Genomic DNA, 24,126 nt, shown 5'->3' with positions numbered 1-24,126 from the left:
AGTCCTTTCCCTAGCAGTCCCTGCAGAGGGACAGATCAGAAAACAAATAGCAGGCAGTGGGAAAACTGGGGGTGGTGAGCATAGAGGAGTGATGTAGGTCATGAGGACCTACAGGCAAAATTAAGAATACTGATGGAAATAACAAGGCCACAACTGTATATGAAAAATAGCAAACACAGGTGACAGATCTCAGGTTTCATTTTTGAAGAAACTCAAGCTAACAAGCCAGGACTAGTTCAGATTTGGGCTTAACCTTTCTTGAAAGTAATTGCTCTTACTAATAAACAGGAATTTGCCTGAATAGAAAGCACATGTGAAAACATATAAAGATGTGGTGGAAAGAGATGTCAATTTTCTGTAGCTCACCTAGGTGAGTCACACAACCCCCTCAGGGAGTACAATTAAAGGCAAAGGACCAGAGGAAAATCCAGAAGGCAGGGTATTTCATCACACTGGTGGGAGTGGAGTGTTATAGAAAGAACCACAGTGCTGCTTGGGTGATTTGGTTTAAGCACAGCATACCTTTCTCCCAGCACAGGAAGGCAACTCTGCTGACCCCTAGTTTCTGCCTTCCCTAAGATCATTAATTACTGAGACCTGTTCAAGGACAGGCATTGTGGCCAGGCTTTGATCACAAAATGGCTTAGACCAAAATGGGTTCTTCTGTCAAGAAAGCCATTTTTTGATTCACTTTCTCTGGGGCCCCTCTAACCTATCTCCTTTGGGATCTCTCAGGCTTCTCAGGGTGAATGCCTAGTGCAGCCTCTTGTCTTTCAAATACCAATTCTGTGAAATTGGATAAAAACCTGATATCCCAATGCTGGAATCATTTATAATATGACTAAGTATTTTCCCTAGATAAAACATAGGTGTTTTAGCCCAGCACTTTAGTAACATGCTTCTAAGATTTTACATCTAATTTTGATACTCAGATTTGGTTGGTTGGTTGGTTTTTTAAGTTTACTCTTTGGTCCTGAATTCTTCTCATTCTAGCCAAGTGTGAAATGCACTATATATCAATCACACATACACACACGTGCACACACACACATGCACGCACACACATACACACACACACACACACACACACACATGAATACTCCTTGAAAAAAGCCAGAGTCATAAACCATTGAAAAAACATGTTATAGTACAGATTTCTAGAGTTCTTTATGCTAGTCTTTATTTCTTGCCTCCTTCTTTTCTTCATCTAAAGCCAGTTTGAAGGTCAGATGCAGATGTGAGAAAAAATATCCCTTAAAAAAGAGATTTCTGCTTCCAAAAAATATGGAGTAACAGACACCAAACATATTTATCTTACCACCTATAACAGCAACAAAAACAAGCAAAACATATGAAACAAAAGGTTTTCAGGACAGTGGACCATGGGGCATTAAAGGGCAAAGATCCCTGAGAGATAGGAAACAAACAAGGTGAGTCTTTGTGGGGCTGCACAATGCAGACCTGCAAGCTTTCCTCAGCCTCAAGACTGAAGAAGGAGCCTGGAGTCAGCAAGAGAGACATCAACCATTTAATGGATGGGACCTTACACGTCAGAACCAAGGTCCTGGATTGACACCCCACCATGTGTGTCAGATGGTGGGCAAGACAAGGCAGCAGAGGGAGAGGGAACTTACCAGTTATAAGGGGAATTGACGTCAGGTTGGTTCCTCAGTTACCAGGAAAACCAGCAAAGGGACAAGTCTCTCACTGACCCTTTGATAGGCTATCAGTGGAGACAGTTCTGATCTAAAGATTAGAAAAATCACCAGCTAGGGCCCAAGGCAAATATGTAGGCATTTACTGATTAGGCTCTATGATTAGAGGGAAGGTCAGTCAGGTGAGTAGGGTGTGGGTGAGGCAGGAACCGGTTGAGCAGGGGATGAACAGAAGCAAGAGAACTGCCATCTTGGGTGGCCTGATCATACAGTCCTACATTGTCCCAGCTTACCTAACTGGCATTTGTGAAACACTCTCCCCAACAAGAGCAGAAGACATGACATTTTTAAACACACTCGAGATATTTAGCATATCTCCCAGAGATATTTACCATACTCCTCCAGGCCATAAAATGAATCTCAGTAAATTTAAAAGGACTTAAGTCATACAAAGTCATACAAAGTGAAGAACCAAGGCCAAAATCAATTGCCAAAAGATAACTAGACAATCCTCAACTATTTGGAAATGAATAACACACTTCTAAGTAACCCATGGGTTAAAAAAGGACTCAAAATGAAAGTTAGTGTTTTGAACTGAATGAAAGCACAATCTATCATAATACATGGGATGCCACTAAAGCAGTAATTAGGGAGAGAATTTATAGCAACAAATGCCTATATTAGAAAAGAAGAGTTCTCAAATCAATGACCTCAGCTTTCCACTTTAAGAAATTGAAAAATGAGAAAAAATAAAACCCAAGTAAGCAGAAGAAAGAGATAATAAAGATCAAACTGAAAACCAATCAGATAGAAAACAGAAAAACAATCCAGAAAATCAATGCCATCAAAAGCTTCTTTAAGATAGATAAAATTGGTAAACTTTTAGCCAGACTGACAAGGAAAAGAAAAACAGAAAACACAAATCATCAATATCAGGAATCAGACCAGTGATGTCACCATAGATTCTACAGATATTAAATGGATAAATAAGGGATTATTATGAACAGCTTTATGCTGATAAATTTGAAATCTTAATAAAAATGGAAAAATTCTTTGAAAAACAAGAACTACCAAAGTTTGTTCAAGGAAAAACAAAAACAAAAACAAAAACAGATAACCTGAATATGCAGAGCAGAAAAAATTAAAAACCTTATCACAAAGAAAACATCAGGCTGAGATAGCATCACAGATGAATTCTACCAAACAATTAAGGGGAAAAAATACTTACCAACTCTACACAAACTCTTTCAGAAAATTGAAGAGAAGGGAATATGTTCCAATCCATCTTTGAGGCCAGCATTAATCTGATACCAAAACCAGAGAAAACATTATAAGAAAGGAGAACAAAAGACCAATATCCCTCATGAATGTAGATTGAAAAACTTCTAAACAAAATGTTAGCAAACTGAATCCAACAATATTTAAAAAGAAAATATATCATAATTAAGTAGTTTATTTGCATGTAAACAAGTGAAGCTTACAGCACAAATATTAACTCAAAATGGACAAAAGATCTAAAAGTAAAACCTTAAAATATAAAGCATTTAGAAGAAAGCACAGAATATCATTGTGACCTTGGCTTAGGCAAAGATACCTATATCTAAAAAGCATGATCCATAAAGGAATAAATTGATAAAGGGAACTTTACTAGAATCTAAAATTTCTGCTCTTCAAAAGACAGCATTAAGAGAATAAAAAAATAGGCTACAAAAATGTGTATAGAGGGAATATTCCTTAAGATAATCAAAGCCATTTATGACAAACCTACAGCAAATACAATACTCAATGGAAAAAAGCTGAAAGCCTTCCCATTAAAATCTGTAACAAGACAAGGATGCCCACTCCCACCACTGTTATTGAAGTAGTATTGGAAGCCCTAGCCACAGCAATCAGACAAACAAAAGAAATAAACGGCATCCAAATAGGAAGAGAAAAGGTAAAACTGTCACTGTATGCAGATGACATGATACTATATATAGAAAACCCCAAGGACTCAACACAGAAACTACTTGAACTGATAAACAAATTCAGCAAAGTAGCAGGATATAAGATTAACATTCAGAAATCAGTTGCATTTCTGTATACTAACAATGAAATATTAGAAAAGGAATATAGAAATACAATACCTTTTAAAATCACACCTCAAAAAATCAAATACCTGGGAATACACCTGACCAAGGAGGTAAAGGACTTATATGCCAAGAACTATAAAACATTAATCAAGGAAATTAAAGAAGATGTAAATAAATGGAAAGATACTCCATGCTCTTTGGTTGGAAAAATTAATATTGTAAAAATGGCCATACTACCCAAAGCAATCTACAGAGTCAATGCAATCCTTATCAAATTATTTGAAAAACAAGTACTACCAAAGTGACATTTTTCACAGAACTAGAATAAAAAATCTAAAAATGTATATGGAACCACAAAAGATCCAGAATTGCCAAAGCAATCCTGAGGAATAAAAACCAAGCAGGAGTCATAACTCTCCCAGACTTCAGGCACTATTACAAAGCCACAGACATACACACAAATGGAACAGAATAGAGAACCCAGAAATAATCCCAGACACCTATGGTCAATTAATCTTCGACAAAGGAGGTGAGAACATAAAATGGGAAAAGGACAGTCTTTTCAGCAAGTATTGCTGGGAAACCTGGACAGATTTATGGAAATCAATGAAACTAGAACACACCCTCACACCATGCACCGAAATAAATTCAAAATGGCTGAAAGACTTAAATGTAAGACAAGACACCATCACACTCCTAGAAGAAAACATAGGCAAAACATTCTCTGATATCAATCTTACAAATGTTTTCTCAGGTCAGTCTCCCAAAGCAACAGAAATAAGAGCAAAAATAAACCAATGGGACCTAATCAAACTGACAAGATTTGCATAGCAAAGGAAACCAAAAAGAAAACAAAAAGACAACTTACAGAATGGGAGAAAATACTTGCAAATTGATGTGAGACAAGGGCCTAATCTCTAAAATACATAAACAACTGATACAACTCATAAGCAAAAAAGCCAACAACCCAATTGAAAGATGGGCAAAGGCCCTGAATAGACATTTCTCCAAGGAAGACATACAGATGGCCAACAAGCACTTGAAACAATGCTCAGCATCCCTGATTTTTAGAGAAATGCAAATCAAAACTACCATGAGATACCACCTCACATCAGTCAAAATGGCCATCATTAATAAGTCCACAAATAACAAATGCTGGAGGGGGTGTGGAGAAAAGGGAACCCTCTTGCACTGTTGGTGGGTGCAAGGATCCGAGGAAATACAAGTACTCAAAAAAAGGACTTTGTCTGATGGCATAAAAACCTGAAGGCAAGTTCCTAACCAAGGAAGGGAGCTCACCTGAATGGTGCATGCCAAAGGTGGGATTCTGGTCAGAATAAAAGCCTGCCTGAACGGTACCAGCCAAGGGCAGGCTTCAGATTATGCAGCTCTCATTTTGATGTTTATGGGGAAGAACTGGGGCTTTCCTGGGAAAACAATTTCCATGTTTGTACTGGAAAACATGGATTGTTTCTCAGGTGACCTAGTCTTTCCTGCTGTTTTATTTGTTATTCAGTTTTCCTCAGTCTTTCCTGATTATTTACTTATTATTCTTATTTTCCTGTGGTGATTTGTGATTTAACAAAATTACAATAATAATATAATAAGAATTTCATTCCAAGGGACTTTCCCTTATTTAAATCCAACTTAATTAAACATAGTGTTTATCTTCTAACTAGTTATACAGTAAACTTTAGAGTTAGGATTTTAATGAGGTTTGTAGAAGTTAGACATATATTATTCTTGATCAAAAGAAACCCGGCTGTGAGTTTTGTCCTTGACTTTAGAAACTTTTAACAGTAGCTAGCTAAGTCGATTTGTATTTTCTCACACTGTCTCCCTGCCAAGGACACTTTGAAGATAGACACTGGTCTAAAGACAGGATTTTTTGTATTTGTAACTTCTTCAGCTTGTGGGAATTGGCTGGCCATGAGATAGTTTGTGCTAGGTCTCCTCTTTCCCACATGATATGCTACACCTGTTTGTCCTTGAATTGTACTCATTAAATTTAGTTAAGTTGAAGATTTTAAAATGTGATGTATTGTTACTGTACCATGTGATCAAAAAACAAAGCCTAATAGTTAACCAATGTGCTTTTAACACTATGATGTAATCTGTAGTGAAAAACTGTCTATATAATCAACCACTTATGCTAATAAAATTTGAGCAGTCCAGCGCCCTGAAAGAAGGAACAAAGAGGCTGTCTCCATTGCAAAAGCCAACGTCCGTCCCTCTCCTTTGGGAAAGTGTACACTCCCTGGCCGCCAGAGCTGGCCTCTGGCAGGTGGGAATGTAAGACACTATAGAGAACAAATGGAGGTACCTTAGAAAATTATACATAAAACTACCATATGACCCAGCAATCCCACTCTTGGGCATATATCCAGATAAAACTACTTAAAAAAGACACATGAACTCGCATGTTCATTGCAGCACTATTCACAATAGCCAAGACACGGAATCAACCCAAATGTCCACTGATAGATGATTAGATCAGGAAGATGTGGTATATATACACAATGGAATACTACTCGGCCATAAAAAAGAACAAAATAATACCATTTGCTGCAACATGGATGGAAATAGAGCCTCTCATACTGAGTGAAGTAAGTCAGAAAGAGAAAGACAAATACCATATGATATCACTTATATCTGGAATCTAATATATGGCACATATGAAACTTTCCACAGAAAAGAAAATCATGGACTTGGAGAATAGACTTGTGGTTGCCAAGGGGGAAGGGGAGGGACTGGGAGGGACTGGGAGCTTGGGGTAAATAAATGCAGAATATTGCCTTTGGGATGGATTAGCAATGGGATCCTGCTGTGTAGTACTGGGAACTCTGTCTGGTCAATTATGATGGAACACATAATGTGAGAAAAAAGAATGTATATATGTAAATGTAACTGGGTCACCATGCTGTGCAGTAGAAAAAAAAATATATATAAAGAAATAAAAAATATAAATAAATAAGTAGGATACAGACTGAAAAAATATTTGCAAATTATATATCAAAGAACCTATATTCATAACATAAAAAAAACTCTTCAACTTCAGTAATAAGAAAACAATCAAATAAAAAATGAGTAAAAGATTTGAGCAGATACTCCACCACAGAAGATATATGGATACCAAATAAGCATATGAAAAGATTTTTATTAATCATTAGAAAAATGCAAATTTATTTGTTTTGTAATTGACAGTTAAGCTGTATCTAAAGTACACAACACACATATATATATACATTGTGAAATACTTACCATGATCAAGTTAATTATCATATCCATCACCTCACATGGTTACCTTTTTTTTTTTGGTGGGTGGGATGGGTAGCGAAGACACTTAAGATCTACTCTCTTAGCAAATTTCAATACATAACAATACATAAACTTATTAACTATGTAATTCTATGTGAGAAATGCAAATTTAAACCACAATGAAATACCACTATACCCCTATTAGAATGGCTAAAATTTAAAAGATTGACCATACCAAGTGTTGACAAGAATATTAGATTCCAAGGGCCCCCATAACAAAGTACTTCAAATTAGGTGACTCAGACAACAGAAACCTATCGTCTCACAGAAGTTCTGGAGGCTAGGAGTTCAAAATTAAAGTGTCAGAAGGGGTGGTTTCTTCTGAGGGCTATGAAGGAAAGATCTGTTCCATGTCCCTTTCTCAGCTTCTGGTGGTTTGCTGGTTTTCCTTGGCATTCCTCAGCCTGTAGGCATGTCACATCCACCTCTGCCTTCATCTTCTTCATGGTGTTTTTCCTGTATGCATGTCTGCCTCTGTGTCCAAATATCATGACAATCTTGTCTAACTTGATCATCTGTAAAGACCTCATTTCCAAATAAGGTCACAAGTACTGAGGGTTAGGACTTTAACACCTTTTGGGAGGATAGAACTCAACCCATAATAGTGAGGACATGAAGGAACTGGAATGCGTATACTACTTGTGGGAAGGTGAAATGGTTAAACTACTTTGGAAAACAATTTGATAGTTTCTTAAAAAAAGTTAAATCCATAATTACTTTGTTATCCACTTATTCTACTTGTAGGTATTTACTCAAGAAAAATGAAAGGATATGTCCACATAAGGATTCGTACTTGAATGTTCATTGCAACTTCATTTATAACAGCATAATACTGGAAGCAACCAAAATAACCATCAATAGGTAAGTGAATAAAGCTTATGGTGTATAGAACAATGGAATATTAGTCAACGGCAAAAATAACTGAAGTATGGAGCTCACTGATGGCCTAGAGGTTAAGGATCAGCATTGTCACTGCTGTGGCTTGTCATTGTTATGGCTTGGGTTCAATTCCTAGCCGGGGAGTTTCTGCACGCAGCGGGTGCAGCCAAATAATAGTAATGATAAGTATTAATGCATGCAACAACATGGTTGTGTTTCCAAATGATGATAGCAAGTGAAAGAAAACAGACAAAAAAAGAACATGTACCATATGATTTCATTTATATGAAATTCTGGAAATTTCAAACTAATCTATAGTGACAGAAAGCAGACCAACAGTTCACTGGGGTCTGGGATGGGGAAGAATGCAAGAGAGGGCTTACCAAGAAACACAGTGGAATTAGTAAGGATGAATATGTTCATGCTTTTGATTACGATAAGGTTTCATGGATGTATAGGTATGTAAAAAATTCTTAAACTGTACACTTTACATTTGTGCAGCTTATTGTCAATTTCATCTCAATAAAGCTACAACAAAGGCCTCTTCTAATTTTCTAATTCACTGGATTCACTAGCAATATTGAAAATATTATTTAATTCATAATTTTAGTTTAAAAGGCTGAGGTTTCTGGCCTTATGTTAATAAATTGTTTTTTTTTCCTAATAGTGAAATTAAAATAAAGCCATTATGCAGGAATGAAACTATATGTTGATTTATAAATATGATGCAGGAATTCTTGGTCATTTAGCTATCTGTATTTTCTCTTTTACAAAATCCATACATTTGACAACACTATGTTTTAACCTAGAAAAAGTGTTAAGCCATGAAAAAGCTAAGTGGCATGCCTTGGAAGATTCTAGAAAGCCCAGCACTATAAAACAGGTTTGCCAATGTATTAGTGATCAATTCACTTAGCTTTGCACACCTTCTCAGAAAGCTACACTAAACATTAATACTTAACTGGTTTAACCTAAGAGGGGTTGGTAAAGATTTTGTTGCAAAGTTTCTTTCCATAGCCCCATGACTATCACATGTCTATTCCCTATTTTTTCCTTCCACCTTGAGCTTTCGCATTTTGAATTGTCTTAGAAATAAAACGTGAAAAGTCTCCAACCCTCCAGGCACACATGATAGGACAAGTATGAACACACCAGAGGTTCTTTGTCCCTGATCCATTAGGATCACTTTCCCTTCCACAGAATGGCTGTGGCTACTGGGGAGGCCCTGCTGGTGCCTGACATTTGACTCATGTTATTTCTCACTTTACAACAACCCTGCATGGTAGGTTCTTATTGTTCCACAGATTATATAATTTGACCAAAGAAACACAGCTAAGAAATAATAGAAGAAGGATTTTTTTAACCCATCAGCTCCATCCTGCTCTCTCTTCCTTCTCCTTCTCCCTTTACCTACTCTTTCAAGATGCAAATACAGCCACAGACTCTGCTTTGATTTACCAGGGAATTCTTTAGATGAAACCTAAAAGTGCAGCCCTCTCTCTATTTTGGTCTTGTTTTTATTTAAAAGGAGCATTGGTGATTGCAAAAACTATCTTACATACTCTTCTGAATATTAAATGAAAGAGAATATCTAAATTACTAGAAAGTGATTAACAGGTGTTAAAATAAATGTTGATCACTCTCCCCAACCTTTCTTTCCCATTCAGTTCTAGGAAAAATTATAGCCTTCAGGGTGACCACCAGAGCTGCATGGCTGGAGAAGGCTCTGGTAACACAAGCTCCCAAATGGGGCCCCTAGGGTCAGGCAGGCCATTCCCTGAGGCACCCTCACCCGGACTCCAGGTCTGCTGTGGCTTCCCACATCTTGCTCCTTCCTCTCTGTACGATTACCACATAGCCAATTGGAAATTTTACTTCTAAAAGCAGCCTCCTGGAGTTCCTGTTGTGGCTCAGCAGGTTGAGAACCTGACTAGTAGCCAAGAGGATGCGGGGTCTATCCCTGGCCTCTTTCAGTGAGTTAAGGATGTGGTGTAGGTTGCAGATTCGGCTCAGATCTGGCATCGCTGTGGCCTGCGGTGTAGGCCAGTGGCTACAGGTCTGATTAGACACCTAGACTGGGAACTTCATTATGCCACTGGTGCTGCCCTAAAAAGCAAATAAATACATAAATGTAGCCTCCTGTCTCTGAACTGAGAGGTCTTTTATGGATTTCACTTCCTTTTCTTTCTTTATTTCTTTAATTCTTGTTTTTTTTTGTTGTTTGTTTTTTTTTTTTTTTTTGCTTTTTAGGCCTGCACTCTTGGCACATGGTAGTCCTAGGCTAGGGGTCGAATTGAGCTACAGCTGCCACACCAGCTTTTGCCACAGCCACAGCAACCACAGCTCATGGCAACACTGGATCCTTAACCCACTGAGTGAGGCCAGGGTTGAACCTGCATCCTCATGGATTCTAGTCAGGTTCATTATCGCTGAGCCACAATGGGAACTCCCTTTTCTTTTCTTTTCTTTTCTTTTCTTTTTTTTTTTTTTTTTTTGTCTTTTTAGGGTTACTCCCAGGTGAGGGGTCAAATTGAAGCTGTAGCTGCCGGCTTATGCCACAGCCACAGCAAAGCCAGATCAAAATCTGAGTCGCATCCGTGACTGTCCCTCAGCTTGCTGCAATGCCAGATTCTTAACTCACTGAGCGAGGCTGAGCCACAACAGGAACTCTGGTTTCACTTCCTTTTCAAGCGCCAGGCATTACCCCCCAACCCCATCTATTCAGAACCCAACATGGGTTCGCATGAGAAGCCAGAAGTTCTCCACCCCAGCTGCACATCACAATCACTTTAGAAACTTTCAAAAAAAGTACTGACACCTGGGTCCTACCCCCGACCACTTAAATCAGAATCACTGGAGATAGGGACCTCTGTATCGGTGGATTTTAAAAGCTCTCCAGGGCCTTCTGACCACAATGAGGGCTAAGCACCACTGGGCCAGCAGATTTCAGAAAGTGAGTGTTGCTGGTGGCCATGATCTCGGAGGGGTCTCCTCTTTCTTCTATGGAGGCGTGCGTCTTTGCTGGCTTCCTCTGCAGGTCCTTGACAAGGTCACCTGTGGGAAGCAGGAGGGCATGAGTGTGCAGAAATTAGGCTGTGCACCGACAGGGGCAGACCAAAAACAGCCAGCACAGACCCAATCAAGACAGGCTCGGCAGACTCTTCCAAATGAGTGGAACTTTCTGGCTAAATACCACACACTGGGAGAGCCGTTAATTGAATTAAATTGATATAAATTGCTGCCTGGACTAAGGTAAAAAACTAGTTCATTAACTCACTACTGAAACCGGCCCTTAGCTCAATGAATTTTCACTTGTTTTCACCAGTTAGTACTCCAGCCACTGTGGGTGTTATTAGTCAAAACACTGCAGTTCTGCTAAATCACAACATAAAGCAATATTTTGAACACATCCAGAAATGTTTAATAAATGGCTGGGGAAAAGCCGCTGAAAATATGTATTAAATAGATTAGAAAACTCATGTCTTATAGAAACCAATATTCTCTTATCTATGGAACAGTTTCCTCTTAATGAGTTAGCTTATTACATGAAGCTAATGGGTAGCTCAGGGTAGGGCTTTAACAATAAGTCATTTAAACGTTCGGTGCCCTCATCAGTATTTAACAACTGTAATAATACCTACCTTGCAGTGTAACTGTCGTGGGTGTTAACTAATCATCGTAGTTCCATCTCATGAGCACTCACCACTTGCCAGGTTAAGGTGTGCATTCCATGGATTACGGTACTTTTGCATTTATGAGACTCTCCGTGCATTAGGTATGGAGAGGACACTCATACCACCCCATTTTATAGAAAGAAAACTGAGGTTAGGCGAGGTGCAGTGACTCAGCATAGGTCACAGAGCAGGCTCCCAGCCAGGCAGCCGTACCTCTTCACAAGTGCACAGAGTACAGCAAGCACTCCAGAAACGGTAGCTTCTTGGAAGAAACCAGGACCAACCTATAGCTTTTCTCTCCCCCAGCAAGAAACCAAATCATTCCGCATTGTTTCCAGGTCCCCCAAATATTTTCCTTAATTTAAGGAATAACGATTAATTTAAGGAATAATGATTAATTTTTAAAACCACCTTTGCTGACTTTACTCTGTGTCAGTCATGATTCTAAGCACTTTTCTCAGCTTCAGAGCATTAACTCTTTTAAGCTCCACAACAGGTCAATGAAATGGAACTATCGTTATTCCACTTTCAGAGACGAAGCAACTAAGGCACTTGGAAGTAAAGCAAGCACCTTAGACCCACACCTAGTGAGTGACAAAGCCAGAGTCTGAAACTGGCAGTCTGGCCGCAGAGCCCTCTCTGCTGCCTCCTCTTGTCCACCTGTGATCATGGAACCAAGTCCTGTGAGATCCCATTGCCATCACTGACTTCTGCCAATGTCTTCAATTCCATGTATGCAACATCCTGACTGGGAACATCAATCTGCATGAAGCCCAGTGTCCACCTTCTCCCTGCATGTAAGGGCTCCTGGGCATCATTAAGGAAAAAAAAAAAGAGCCACTACAAAATCATGGTCCCTGACCACATCTGGGCCCCCAGTGATGCCCAGCTAGTTGAGAGGCATGCAACAGATTTCCCTCAGACTCTCAAGATGGAACCAACCCTGCCACACCTTGATTTTGGACTTCTGGCCTACAAAATTATAAGAGAATAAACTCCTGTTGTTTTTAAGCTGTCTGGTTTGTTATGGCAGTTTTTAAAAACTATGTAGGTATATATTTTTTAATTTTTTAAAAGGTTGTCAAACTATTTTCCAAAGTGGCTGTACCATTTTACATTCCTATCTGCAATGTGTTAAGGGGTCCGTTTTCTCCACATCCTTGCTGGCATTTAGTATGGTCAGTCTCTCTAATTTTAACCATTCTAATAGATGCGCAGTATTATGTCACCGATAGTAAACTTGTGTTTCCCTGATGCCTAACGGTCTTAAAAACAATTTCACTTGTTTATTTGCCATCTGTGTACCTTCTTTGGTGATGTATCTACTCAAATCTTTTGGCTATTTGATATGTGGGTTTATTATTATTGATCTTGAGAGTCCTTTATATATTCCAGATACAAGTTATTTATCAGACTGTAATTTACAAATATTTTGTCCCAGTTGGTGGCTTTTCCTTTCATTCTTTTAAGCATATCTTGTGAAATTAGCTCACTTTCAAGGTGCCAATTTGGATGCACTTTTTCTCAGATGCCTTCTCTGAGCCGCAAGCTTTGATGAGGGGCCCGTCTAAATCCTTGTCAAGTCTCAGATACACACTCGTGTCACTACGTGCATCGTAATTGTTATTACATTTGTTCATTGTTGTACTTGCTTGTTTACCTGTTTGTTCCTCCTCAAACTCAGAAGTCTGTGATCCATGAGCAAGGACTTATCATGCCCTGTTCTGCTGTATCCTCCAGGCCAGTACTGAGGTGGAGAGAAGATGGTTACAGTCTGCCTCTCCAAGCTCACTGTGTATAGTTCTCCACGCTGCTCTAAGCTCTGGGAAGCTGACTTATGTGGATTCCTTGAACCACTGACTCTTGGCTGGGTTCAACCATTGGCAAGAGGTCAGAGGGCAGGGGAAGACAGCACAGGCTGTTCATATTCACAGCTTCCTCCTTGACAGGCTTCAGTTTGGTAGCAATAGCTCTTTCCTGTACTATTGGAGCTTCCTGTTGCAGAGTACAGCTCTCATGAGGTCTCTATAACTTGTTCTCTGCCCTGTTCCTTCAGGACAAGGTGGCATCTTGACAGCTTCCAGCACTTGCTAGAACCTACATCTTTCCCAACCTGTTTGGGTTCGCTTCATTCTGCCCATACCTTTGCAAATATTTCCTTCCCTACAAACCTCTATAAATCAGGGTCTCCCTTCCTTCTTGCTGAGACCCTAATTTTTACAGTGCTCAAAATGTATTTGTTACTTTTGACCCTCATCATAACCCATACATTGTTTTAAATCCGTGAATTGTCCTCACTATTTGCATTCAATATAATTCAAGATTCTAATTTTTTTCTTGAGTTTCAAATGACTCCAAGCACTATATTCTTTTCTACCTCCTTCCTTCTCTCCTTCATTCATGCATTCAGCAAAGAGTTTTTGGGGGGTTTATTAAGCATCAGGAACTGCGCTGCCTTGATGATTCAAAGAGAAGGAAAATGTAGTAGGCTCCTCAAGGAACTCGCATTCATGTGAGAGACATAAATAAAGAAATAATTCTAGGAATTCCTGTTGTGGCTCAGCGGTAACAAACCTGACTAGTATCCATGAGGACACAGATTCCATCCCGGGCCTTGCTCAGTGGGTTAAGGATCTGATATTGCTGTGGCTGTGATGTAGGCCGGCAGCTGTAGCTCTGATTGGACCCCTAGCCTGGGAACTTCCATAGGGTGTGGCCCTAAAAAAAAATAATAAGACAAAAAAAGAGAGAATAAACAATTCTAATTTGAAGTGATAAACAGAGGATGGAAGATGTACAGGCCTGCAGGTGCAGAGCACTAGGGCTGTGGGATACATTGTGTCAGTTGGTTAGCTCTGCAGGGCTTGCTCCTGAGCCTTCTTTGCTATGCTCTTTGCTGCCCTGCTCCCTCCCCACACAACCAGAGCTCCTATAAATGGACATTGACAACATGCCAGACCCTGTGCCAAGCAGTGCACAATCTTATCTCATTCACTGCAGCTGCACCATGAAGCAAATCATACCACCCGCATCTTCCACAGACGAAAACTGAGGCTCAGGTAGACAAAGTAACCTGCTGGTCAGTGGCAAAGCACCTACTTTAACCATCACACTACCCTACCTCACAAACCTGAAACATAGGCAAGACTGGGCCATGGGGAAGGATCATTTTCTCAAAGGCTTAAAAGCTCTTTGCCACAGATTTCCACCTCAAAGCAGCGGTGCTGCAGGAAGAGATGAAAACTAGCTCTTTTGGAGTCTTCTAATCATCGAATAGGAAATTTAGTGTCAGTAGGCCAGGAAGCTGTCAGCACCATTCTTCATTACACTAATTGCTCTGAAGATGAAGTATGGCTGGTTTCCCCTCTTTATCCTGTTCATATTCATAGCTCTGCTACTTTGGAATATTATCTGCTGTGGGTCCGGGAAGGGTCCCCTCACCTCCCCGTTATACAGAGGCTAAAACTGAAGCCCATGGCAGGTGAATGTCTCACCCAGATCCCACAGCCAGTGGGAGGTAGCCCTGTGTCCCAGTGACTGACCCCTTTTGCCAGGCTGCCCCAATTGCTGCCCTTGGCTCCAGCCAGGCCTCCCTACTCACTCTCTCCCAAATCAGCATTTCTCACTCCAACACTTGCATTTTTTTTCTCACAACTTTTCCCCATCCTAAAACAACCTCTTCCTCCCAAATTCCCCTCACCCTCTTGGAATACATCTAAGCCTGTACCATCACTCCAGCAGCTCCTCCTGCCTCTCTTCCGTTCACTCTCACTGCATTGCACCTCACCAAAAATTAACATCAGGGCTGCAACTTCCTACTTAAGCATGCCACTTGGATTGCACTCAGCTACTGCAAACAGATGCCAGCCCACCCAGAAGGGGCTGAACCATGTACGTTGGGGTTATTCCCATAGCACAAAATGTAGTTCCGAGGCCACAGGAGAGATTGAAAAAACATGTCATGATTGAGGTCTCCATAGCCTACTATGTTAAAAGCACCCCTTTTCTGCAGGTTTCAGGCAAGGATGTGGACTTCTAATAAAATGCTTTTGACTCTGAACATACATTGGAAATTCTCACATCCTCCCATACCCACCTCTTGCTCCAACCACCTCTGTAGTAGCCAGCCCGACATAAGCTCCCTCTGGGGCAATGTGCTATGACCTCACCTCTGGCCACACCATGTACCTGTTGCTGCCTGCCCCAGGGCTTCTTGGATGCCAAAGCATGGGACCGCGCTTGTGGCCTACCACTGCCTCGGAAGTGTCCAGAGGCATTAATATCCCTAGCACCACCTTAACCAGCAGGGATGGTCAGCCTAAGGATAAATGTTTTCCCCTTTCCTCCCAGCTCCAGGCAGTTCTGAGGCCTTCCGAGGTGCCTGCAGGACTGAGCACATGTTGTTACTACCGTGGTCAAGCCAGTTACTTTCCTTTGTTCCCTACTTCACTCTGATCCTCAATCCCACTCCCTCCCAGGGATCTCTCCCTAAGCTTTAATTTCTGGGGAACCAGGCTAAGACAGTTTTATTAGCCTGTCGGAGCTGACTCAACAAAATATCATAGACTGAATGGTTTAAACAAGCAGAAATTTAACTTCTCACAGTTGTGGAGGCTGGACAGTCCACGATCAAGTTACTGAAGGTATGGGGTTTTGAAGAGGTCACTTTACCTGCCTTGCAGATGGCCACCTTCTTGCTGTGTCCTCACATGGCCTTTCCTTAATGCCTGGGTGGGGAGATTACACTCTTCCTCCTCTTATAAGGCTGACCCCAGCTAGGACCCCATCCTTAAGATCTCATTTAACCCCAATTAACTCCTAAAATCCCTACGTCCAAATACAATCACATTTGGGGGTTAGAGCTTCAACATATGATTGGGGGGGCAGGTGTGAGAAGGGACACAATTCAGTCTATAGCTGACAGTGTTACTCAAAAATACTGGTTTGGTCTTGGCCAACAGGCAGCAGAGAAAAGGCAAGGTCCTCTAAGATCCCACCACCTTTCTTTTTTTAAAACTCCTTTTTGCTTTCTTTCTTTTTTTTTTTTTTTTTTTTTTTTCTGTCTTTTTAGGGCCTCACCCAGGACATATGGAAGTTCCCAGGCTAGGGGTCCGATCAGAGCTATAGTTGCCAGCCACAGCCACAGCAACCCAGGATCTGAGCCATGACTGCAACACCCCACAGCTCATGGCAACACCCCATCCCCAACCCACTGAGGGAGCGAGGCCAGGGATCAAATCTTCATCCTCATGGATACTAGTCGTGTGGTTATCGCTGAGCCAGGACAGGAACTCCCGCTCCTCTTATGTTTTAATGACTAATGTCATAAACAATGTTTTTTTTTTTGTTTGTTTGTTTTTTGTTTTTTTTTTTTTTGTCTTTTTGTCTTTTTTGTTGTTGTTGTTGTTGCTATTTCTTGGGCCGCTCCCGCGGCATATGGAGGTTCCCAGGCTAGGGGTCGAATCGGAGCTGTAGCCACCGGCCTACGCCAGAGCCACAGCAACGCGGGATCCGAGCCGCGTCTGCAACCTACACCACAGCTCACGGCAACGCCGGATCGTTAACCCACTGAGCAAGGGCAGGGACCGAACCCGCAACTTCATGGTTCCTAGTCGGATTCGTTAACCACTGCGCCACGACGGGAACTCCCATAAACAATGTTTTGTTTAATGACTGTTTATGAAAGGTCTGTTCTTATGAACATTTAATGTTTCTAGTGTTCCACTATTTATTTAGAAAGACTACATTTTAGTCAAGGTTTTCCTAGTTAACCGAGCAACTTTTGCAAAGTGAAAAAAGTTACCCTTAGAGCAAATCACTTTGCCTTTCTGGACTGGTTTTCTAGCTATAAAATGGGACAATGTGATACTAGCTGTAACACAGGATAACCCAGTTGTTTAGCTGGGTTGGGGGATCCAAGAAGATGGAAGGGGTGATTGTTTTTAAACAGGAAAGGAGCCCAAAATGGAAGAACCTTCAGGGTACTCTGGAGTAAGGAGGATGGAGACCCCGGTGCTCCCCCAGGGACCTCTGGGCTCCACATTCCAAGCGAGCAGAGGTTCAAAAACGCTCCAAAAGCGCTCCAGAAGCGCTTGGGTCCACGGAGCAGCTCGGTTTACTCTAAGCTGCCTGCTGCCAAACCCGCAGTGTTTACCAGAATCCGGGTGGTTTGCAAACCCAGATGTCAGACTTCCTGTCCCAGGGATTCTTAACTCGCTCACCCCCAACTCCTATTCGGCCTCCCCCAGGAAGGAGAGAGAAGGCTGGAAGCAGGAGGAGCGTGCACAGAGCAGCCTCACCCCTCCTCTCTCCCCACCCCAAAGGCAGGAATTTCTGGGATCGGCAGATGGTCCACCCCTCTCCCTCCTCTTGCTCGAAGACAGAGTGGGTAGGGCTGGGAAAAGCTCCGCGACTTTCCCGTCTTCCAGCCCATAACCCCGAGTACCCTCACGCCGTGGCGACAGGGGTGACCGAGGGGGTCTGCCGGGCGTAGGGGCGGCGAGGCCCCCGGGGAGGGGTGGAGCGCGGAAGAGGCTGCAGTCCCGCCTCCCGCACCGCTGGGCCGGGCGCTTCGGCTGCAGCGCTGACCCCTCTGGCGGCCTGACCCCCAGCGTCCGGCGAGCTCAGTGGTTAGTGATGCCGCTGCCGTCGCTGTTGCCGCTGCCGTCGCTGCTGCTGCCGCTGCTGCTGCTGCTGGGGACGCCGCGGGGCTCCGCAGAGGGAACGGCGGTGGCGCTCACAGCCGAGCGGCTCCACGAGTGGCAGGGTGAGTGTCCCCCGGGCCGGAGGGACTAGATGGGCACGTCGGACGCGGGGGTGGTCAAGAGGAGGAAGGGGCGAAGCTGGGGGCGGACGAGGGCGGCCGGGATTGTACGGTGGACCACGTCTCTACAGTCCAGAGAAGACCCTCCGGATGGACCAGTCCTGCACCGGGACAGGCCTAGCACCCCACTCCCCAGGCCCTGCACCCCTTCCCCAGCCCGGCCCCCTCCAGGCTTCCGCGGGGGGCGCGGCGAGGGGCGGGGTCTGGGATACGCTGGGCGTAGGAGGGTAGGAGATACTTTGAAATGTAAACTTTATGAGAGTTGTTTATTTGGGAGGACCATCTCTCAGATAAATGACGGCAAAAGGATATTCCATTTCGTCCCCTCCCAAAGCAAGCGCTCTGGGTGTACGCCGCCACCTGCAGAGTGGCCCCAAGCCAGGCCACTCTGCCCTTTTCCCCTGAAGGAGAGAAAACAATTTTCTCTATTAATGCCTCTCAGACCAGATGGGGAAGAGGAGCCCCTGTGGCCCCAGTGAACTTGCGAACTGGAGCAAGTTACCCTCCTTACTCCTCAGTTTCTCTCTTTAGAAAAATTGGGCTTGTGACATCCATAGGACCACTGAGCATTAAGTGTGATCCTTTGCAAGGCAGGTGGAATGCCAGTGAGATCCTCCCACAAAGCACACGGATGTAAACGTTTATTAAACGTTTATAAATCCTATAATAGGATTATAAAGGGGTGTATACAGGGGCAGAAGGAGAGATGGTCCTACAGGAGCCCACAATCGTGCATAACTGTATGGCCACCTCTGAGGAGCCCGGCCAAGTGCAATACCCTCTGTGAAGGGAGGAGGCAGGTAGGGTAAAGCTAAATAATCCAGGAGGAGTCTCCAGGCAGCCTCCATCCTTTCAGTCTCTGAGGATAAAATTAGAAGGGGTAAAACAAGGGGTCACCAGTATGTGTGTTTATTTTTTCCTCTCTCAACATATTGTGGATATATTCTGGAGGTAATCTTCTCTGGACTGTATTCTCTAGCATTCCTAGGAGGCTTTATCAGGGACAAGTTGAGCAATCCTTATTCTGAAGCGGCCAAAGGTCAGAGACCTCTTTTACCTCCTTCGTCAGTTCAGTAAAAATGCTGCTGCACATGCACATTTGACCTTGTGGGGTGATCCATCTCCACTAACAGTAACTGTGCCACGTTTATTCCTTTACATTTTAAAATGTGGCTTTTTGCCGGAGCACTAGATGTCTGTCTGGGAGAGGGCAGTAGCCCAGAGGACAGAAGCTGGAACCTAGTCACCCAGAAAGAATGTACTGGTGATCCCCTGAGCCAGGGTTAGCACTGAAGGGCTAATCCCTTCTATATGTAGCAGCCCCAAATCCCGGCTGAGATGGTTTCTAATCCATGCCTCTTCTTAATAATAAAGGACACCCTGAAGTTAAAATCATCCACTGCCTCCTGTACACTCCAGGTGACAGTTTGCAAACCTAAAATCATTTGACAAGTTGACGTTGAGATTCTTCAGAGAAGAAAATTCTGCTGTTAACTTCTAAAGAGCACAGAGATTGTGTGGCATTGAATGTTCCAATCCTCACACAGCTCCTTGACTCCAAGCACCCACATCTGTGGAATTTTAAGTATAATCTAGGTGGTTAATTTAAAATCAAGTTTTTCCTGTTTGTTCAAAGGTGAAAAAACAAAATCTTAGTGTTGGAGGGGACCTGAGACATGGTCTACTCCAGCCATCCATTTTCCAGACGTAGAAGCTAAGATAAAGCCATGTTTTTTAGCTGTGTTTGGGTGCCTTGGTTTCCCACGGTGTTCACTGTACTACATTGATTGACTTTTAACTATGACTCTGACTTACTTTTAGCCAGGATTGGCATCCCCAGAGCAATCAGGAGAAAATATTCATCTACGTCAGTTTCATATTCTCTAATAAGGGAAATTAATAATGCCAGGCAGATTACATACATAGTATTTTCCATCTGGAAATTTCTTTGATAGGTATTATTGATTGATTTCTTATTTATTATAAGCATCTCAGTCTTGAGAGGCTGATGATGGATGGTATTGTGCTGACTTTTCAATCATTCATCAATAAATTTGTATTAAAAAATCAGTAGATGTCAGAGTTCCCGTCATGGCTCAGCGGTAATGAACCCGACTAGTATCCATGAGGACTCGGGTTAGATCCCTGGCCTCGCTCAGTGGGTTAAACAATCCAGCGTTGCCTTGAGCTATGGTGAAGGTTGCCAACGCGGTTTGGATCTGGCGTTGCTGTGGCTGTGGCATAGGCCGGCAGCGGCTACAGCTCTGATTCAACCCCTAGCCTGGGAAACTCCATATGCCACGGGGTGCTGCCCTAAAAGGACCCCCCCCTCCCCGGAAAAAAAAACAAACAGTAGATGTAGTGTCATATGGTAGTTAAGTTCATGGACCCTGGAACCTGAATGTCTGGTTCAAATCCTGACTCTACCACTCTGTGACTTTGGGGAAGTTACTCAAGCTCTCTCTACAGTTTCTTCAAATATGAAACATGGGACTAATAATAATACCTGGAGTTCTGATTCAGCCAAATGGAATCTGACTAGCATCCATGAGGACGAAGGTTTGATCCCTGGCCTCGATTGGTGGGTTAAGGATCTAGTGTTGCTGTGGCTGTGGTGTGGGCCAGCGGCTACACCTCCGACTTGACCCCTAGCCTGGGAACTACCTTATGCCGAGGGTGCGCCCTTAAAAAAATAAAAAAATAAAAAAAAATTAGAAAAGCACTTACCCAAGTACTGTCCTTTTGTTTCAATATCACCACAATACCATCTTCCTCTGGCCAGTCCAGACCATTTTGATGAATTGACAGCCCTGTAACAATTACTTACCTCCCTGCCCAGCACTGTGCTTGGCATATCTGCTGCCTCTCTCCTACCTCTATTTGCTATACCCAGGGGCATCACTGTGGTTCTGAAATCTGAGTCCTTCTTCTGGCGAGACCTAGAACCTGATAACTTCACTCAGTCAAATACCCCAGATACTGGGAGGGCAGAGGAGAGAATGAAGAAGGGAACAGGGCATCCTGGGGGAAGGTAGGCATGGTCTCTGCAGGGGTTGCTAAAGGAATGATCTGGGGGCAAGTGAAAGGATTCTGAAATTGTCTTGGGGGCTGAAAACAATCAATATGAAATGGCCCCAACAGGCATAGTAGGAGACCTTCCTCTGCAGCACCCAGCTTACCAGCAGCAGGGGCAGAGGGAGCCCATGGCTGTGTCAATCCTTGGGGACTGTCAGGGTAGCTCTTCTGAATGGCCAGTGACCAAGGGAAGTGAGGGTGCTGATGAGTGTGAGGGCAAAGTGCTTGACCATGGGGCCCTATCTGGGAAGCAGAAAGTGAACCCAGAGTAGAGGAGTGGGGGTGTCCCTCAACGTCCTGTGCCCGCAGGAAGAAGGGTAAGGAGCTGAAGGCCTCAGGTGCTCATTCACTATCTGTCAAGCATCATGTGCTTTATCTCCCTTCTTGGTTTGGGTTCACCCAAAAGCTATCCCTGAATTTATCAGGATGCCCATAATTCATTTGGGAGGTGATTCCAGAAGGCAAGGCAAGGGAGTGAACAAAGGAGGCAGGAAGGGAAGAAAGCCTTTATAGGTGACTTTGGCTCAATGTCACAAGGGCCCCTCTGAGGTACTATAAAGAAAACAGTGAAGAACACAGTGGACTCACCGAGGGGCAGGAAGCCAACGCCCACCCCTCAGTAAGGGAGGGTGTTCCTGGGACACTAAGCCGCTGGCACTTTGGCCTGCATGAGGCACCATCAGGCAGGGAGACAGAAAGTCAGCCAGACTACAGGAACTATCTCAGGTCAGTGACCTCCAGAGGAGGCCGTGTGGATGCGGGACCAACAGAATCTGCTATTCACCCCCATACTGGGGAGATAAAAATATGAGTCGGATATGACACTGTTCCCAAGAGGCTGAGACTTCAGACTCTGATGCAGAAACACAAACAATTACAAACCAGTGCAGCAGATGTTTTGATAACCAAGGATGAGCAAAGGGATGCAGAGGAAGGACTGGCCTGAGCAGGGCCAGGGAGTCACAAAAGGGCATTTGTTTTCCTGAAGGAGAGGTAGACAGTTGCCACATGGGACCTAGAGCACTCGGGGAAAGCAGAGAACATGTGCAAAGGCACAGAATCACGTGTTGGGCAACAGTAGTTCAGTGCACTGAGAGTTCTCATATGGGTTCTTTTGGTTGCAAGAAAGAGGGTCGCTGAAGGTCACTCAGACAAACGTGGGCCTGGATGTCAGGGTAGAAGGAGACCCATGGACAGGTTCTCCTGTGCAGCCGGGCCTCCTGGAAACAGAATTGGCCACTGAGATGAAGCAACTACCTTCTCTGTGTCTCTGTCTCAAGGGCTGCTGGGTGGCCCCTGGTTGGTTCTCTTTCTGTGGACTGGTTTCTTTTGCTTTGACTTGCAGGACTTTTCATGTGTAGTTCCCATGGCATCTTTGGCAAAGTCCCTTAATTTCCTGGGAGAGGAATCTGGCCACACTGGTCAAAGCAGGCTGGCTGGTCCCTGTGCTCTGCCTTTGAATCAGAGGCCTTGCCATGGCTAGTAGGTTGGGGGGATAGGGCTGTGAGTTGTGCATGTGGGCTGCCCCACTAGGGACTGTGGATGGAGCAGATCTCCAGAAGAGGGTCACTAAGAAACTGGCCTGTCTATATTTGAAAGCAAGTGAGAGAGGAGGAAATGACAAGTTTATTTTGAGGCACTCTTTGGAAGAGAAAAAAACTTCTGTTTGAACAAATTGGGTACCGCTGAGAAGGGTCTCGTGAGTTTGGATGAAAAGGAACTGGATCACACTTCTATGTTTAAGAATGTAATGGTCAGTTTGGGATTGGAAGAGGGTAATTCTGAAGGGAAGCAAAGAGCATCTATAAGGTTAAAGCAATGGCCCATAAAGAAAGACGCTGATGACCTGAGCTAAGTCACTCCTGGTGGGAATATGGAGGAGCAGAAAATGTCGATTCAAGAAATACGGGCTAAAAAGGAAGAAAATTAGGAGTTCCCGTCATGGCGCATCAGAAACGAATCTGACTAGGAACCATGAGATTGCTGGTTCAATCCCCGGCCTTGCTCGGTGGGTTAAGGATCCAGCATTGCCGTGAGCTGTGGTGTAGGTCGCAGACGTGGCTCAGATCTGGCATTGCTGTGGCTCTGGCGTAGGCTGGCAGCTGCAGCTCTGATTAGACCCCTAGCCTGGGAACCTCCATATGCCGCGGGTGCGGCCCTGAAAAGACAAAAAGACAAAAAAAAAAAAAGAAAAAAAGACATCAAAAGAGTTGGAGAGAAATGGCAGAATAGGAGGACTGGTGATCATACAATGGAAATAATGGGTTTTGGAAGTGGATCCGTTCTCAGTAACGACCAGGGTCCAAGGTATGGTTGCAGGAGTGGTCACTAAAGTGATAATAGGTGAAAGAGGGTCCCTGGAGCAGAGGAGGTCAAGGAATGGAGCATCCAGAGCAGTAGAGACATATCCCTTTGAAACAAATATTTCATTTCAAAACACCTTTAGTTAATATGATGTGCTGTGACTTTTCTACTCTGTTCCACTCTATTTTGTTTTGTGATGCTGGTCAGGACACACTAAGTATACTAAATTGATGTCATGATGCACTGATGGGCCACCACTTGTATTAGAGAAAACACTGGGCCGGAGTGTTAGGTCATCTGTGTGGATGTTAAAGGGCTTGGGGTGG

The 24,126-nt window shown here is 43.3% G+C and overlaps 1 protein-coding gene and 1 long non-coding RNA gene across 5 annotated transcripts in view; one reads left to right on the top strand and one right to left on the bottom strand.

Moving 5' to 3' along the window:
* Positions 1-8,189: 8,189 nt before the first annotated feature.
* LOC146395943 (uncharacterized) overlaps positions 8,190-24,126 on the bottom strand; it is a 180,578-nt gene continuing 164,641 nt past the window's right edge. Inside the window, exon 4 of the long non-coding RNA XR_014830503.1 lies at positions 8,190-10,978. This is a non-coding gene — a long non-coding RNA (uncharacterized LOC146395943). The remainder of the gene's footprint in view (positions 10,979-24,126) is intronic.
* The window catches only part of PLA2R1 (phospholipase A2 receptor 1), a 118,712-nt gene continuing 112,541 nt past the window's right edge, over positions 17,956-24,126 (top strand). For all 4 annotated transcript variants that reach the window (XR_014830500.1, XM_085001215.1, XM_085001214.1 and 1 more), the window contains exon 1: positions 17,956-18,364. Coding sequence is in view for 3 of the 4 variants with exons in the window: in XM_085001215.1 (XP_084857341.1) it covers positions 18,235-18,364 (130 nt within the window). In the remaining variant the exon portion in view is untranslated. The remainder of the gene's footprint in view (positions 18,365-24,126) is intronic.

The sequence above is a fragment of the Sus scrofa genome, chromosome 15 (genome assembly GCF_054392235.1).
Source record: "Sus scrofa isolate SSC_HxYL_T2T_F1_AM1 chromosome 15, Sscrofa_HxYL_maternal_Yorkshire_Landrace_v2.0, whole genome shotgun sequence".
Taxonomy (NCBI): Eukaryota; Metazoa; Chordata; class Mammalia; order Artiodactyla; family Suidae; genus Sus; species Sus scrofa.
Note: the sequence above shows the minus strand (reverse complement) of the source record. Positions and strands in the feature narration are given on the sequence as shown.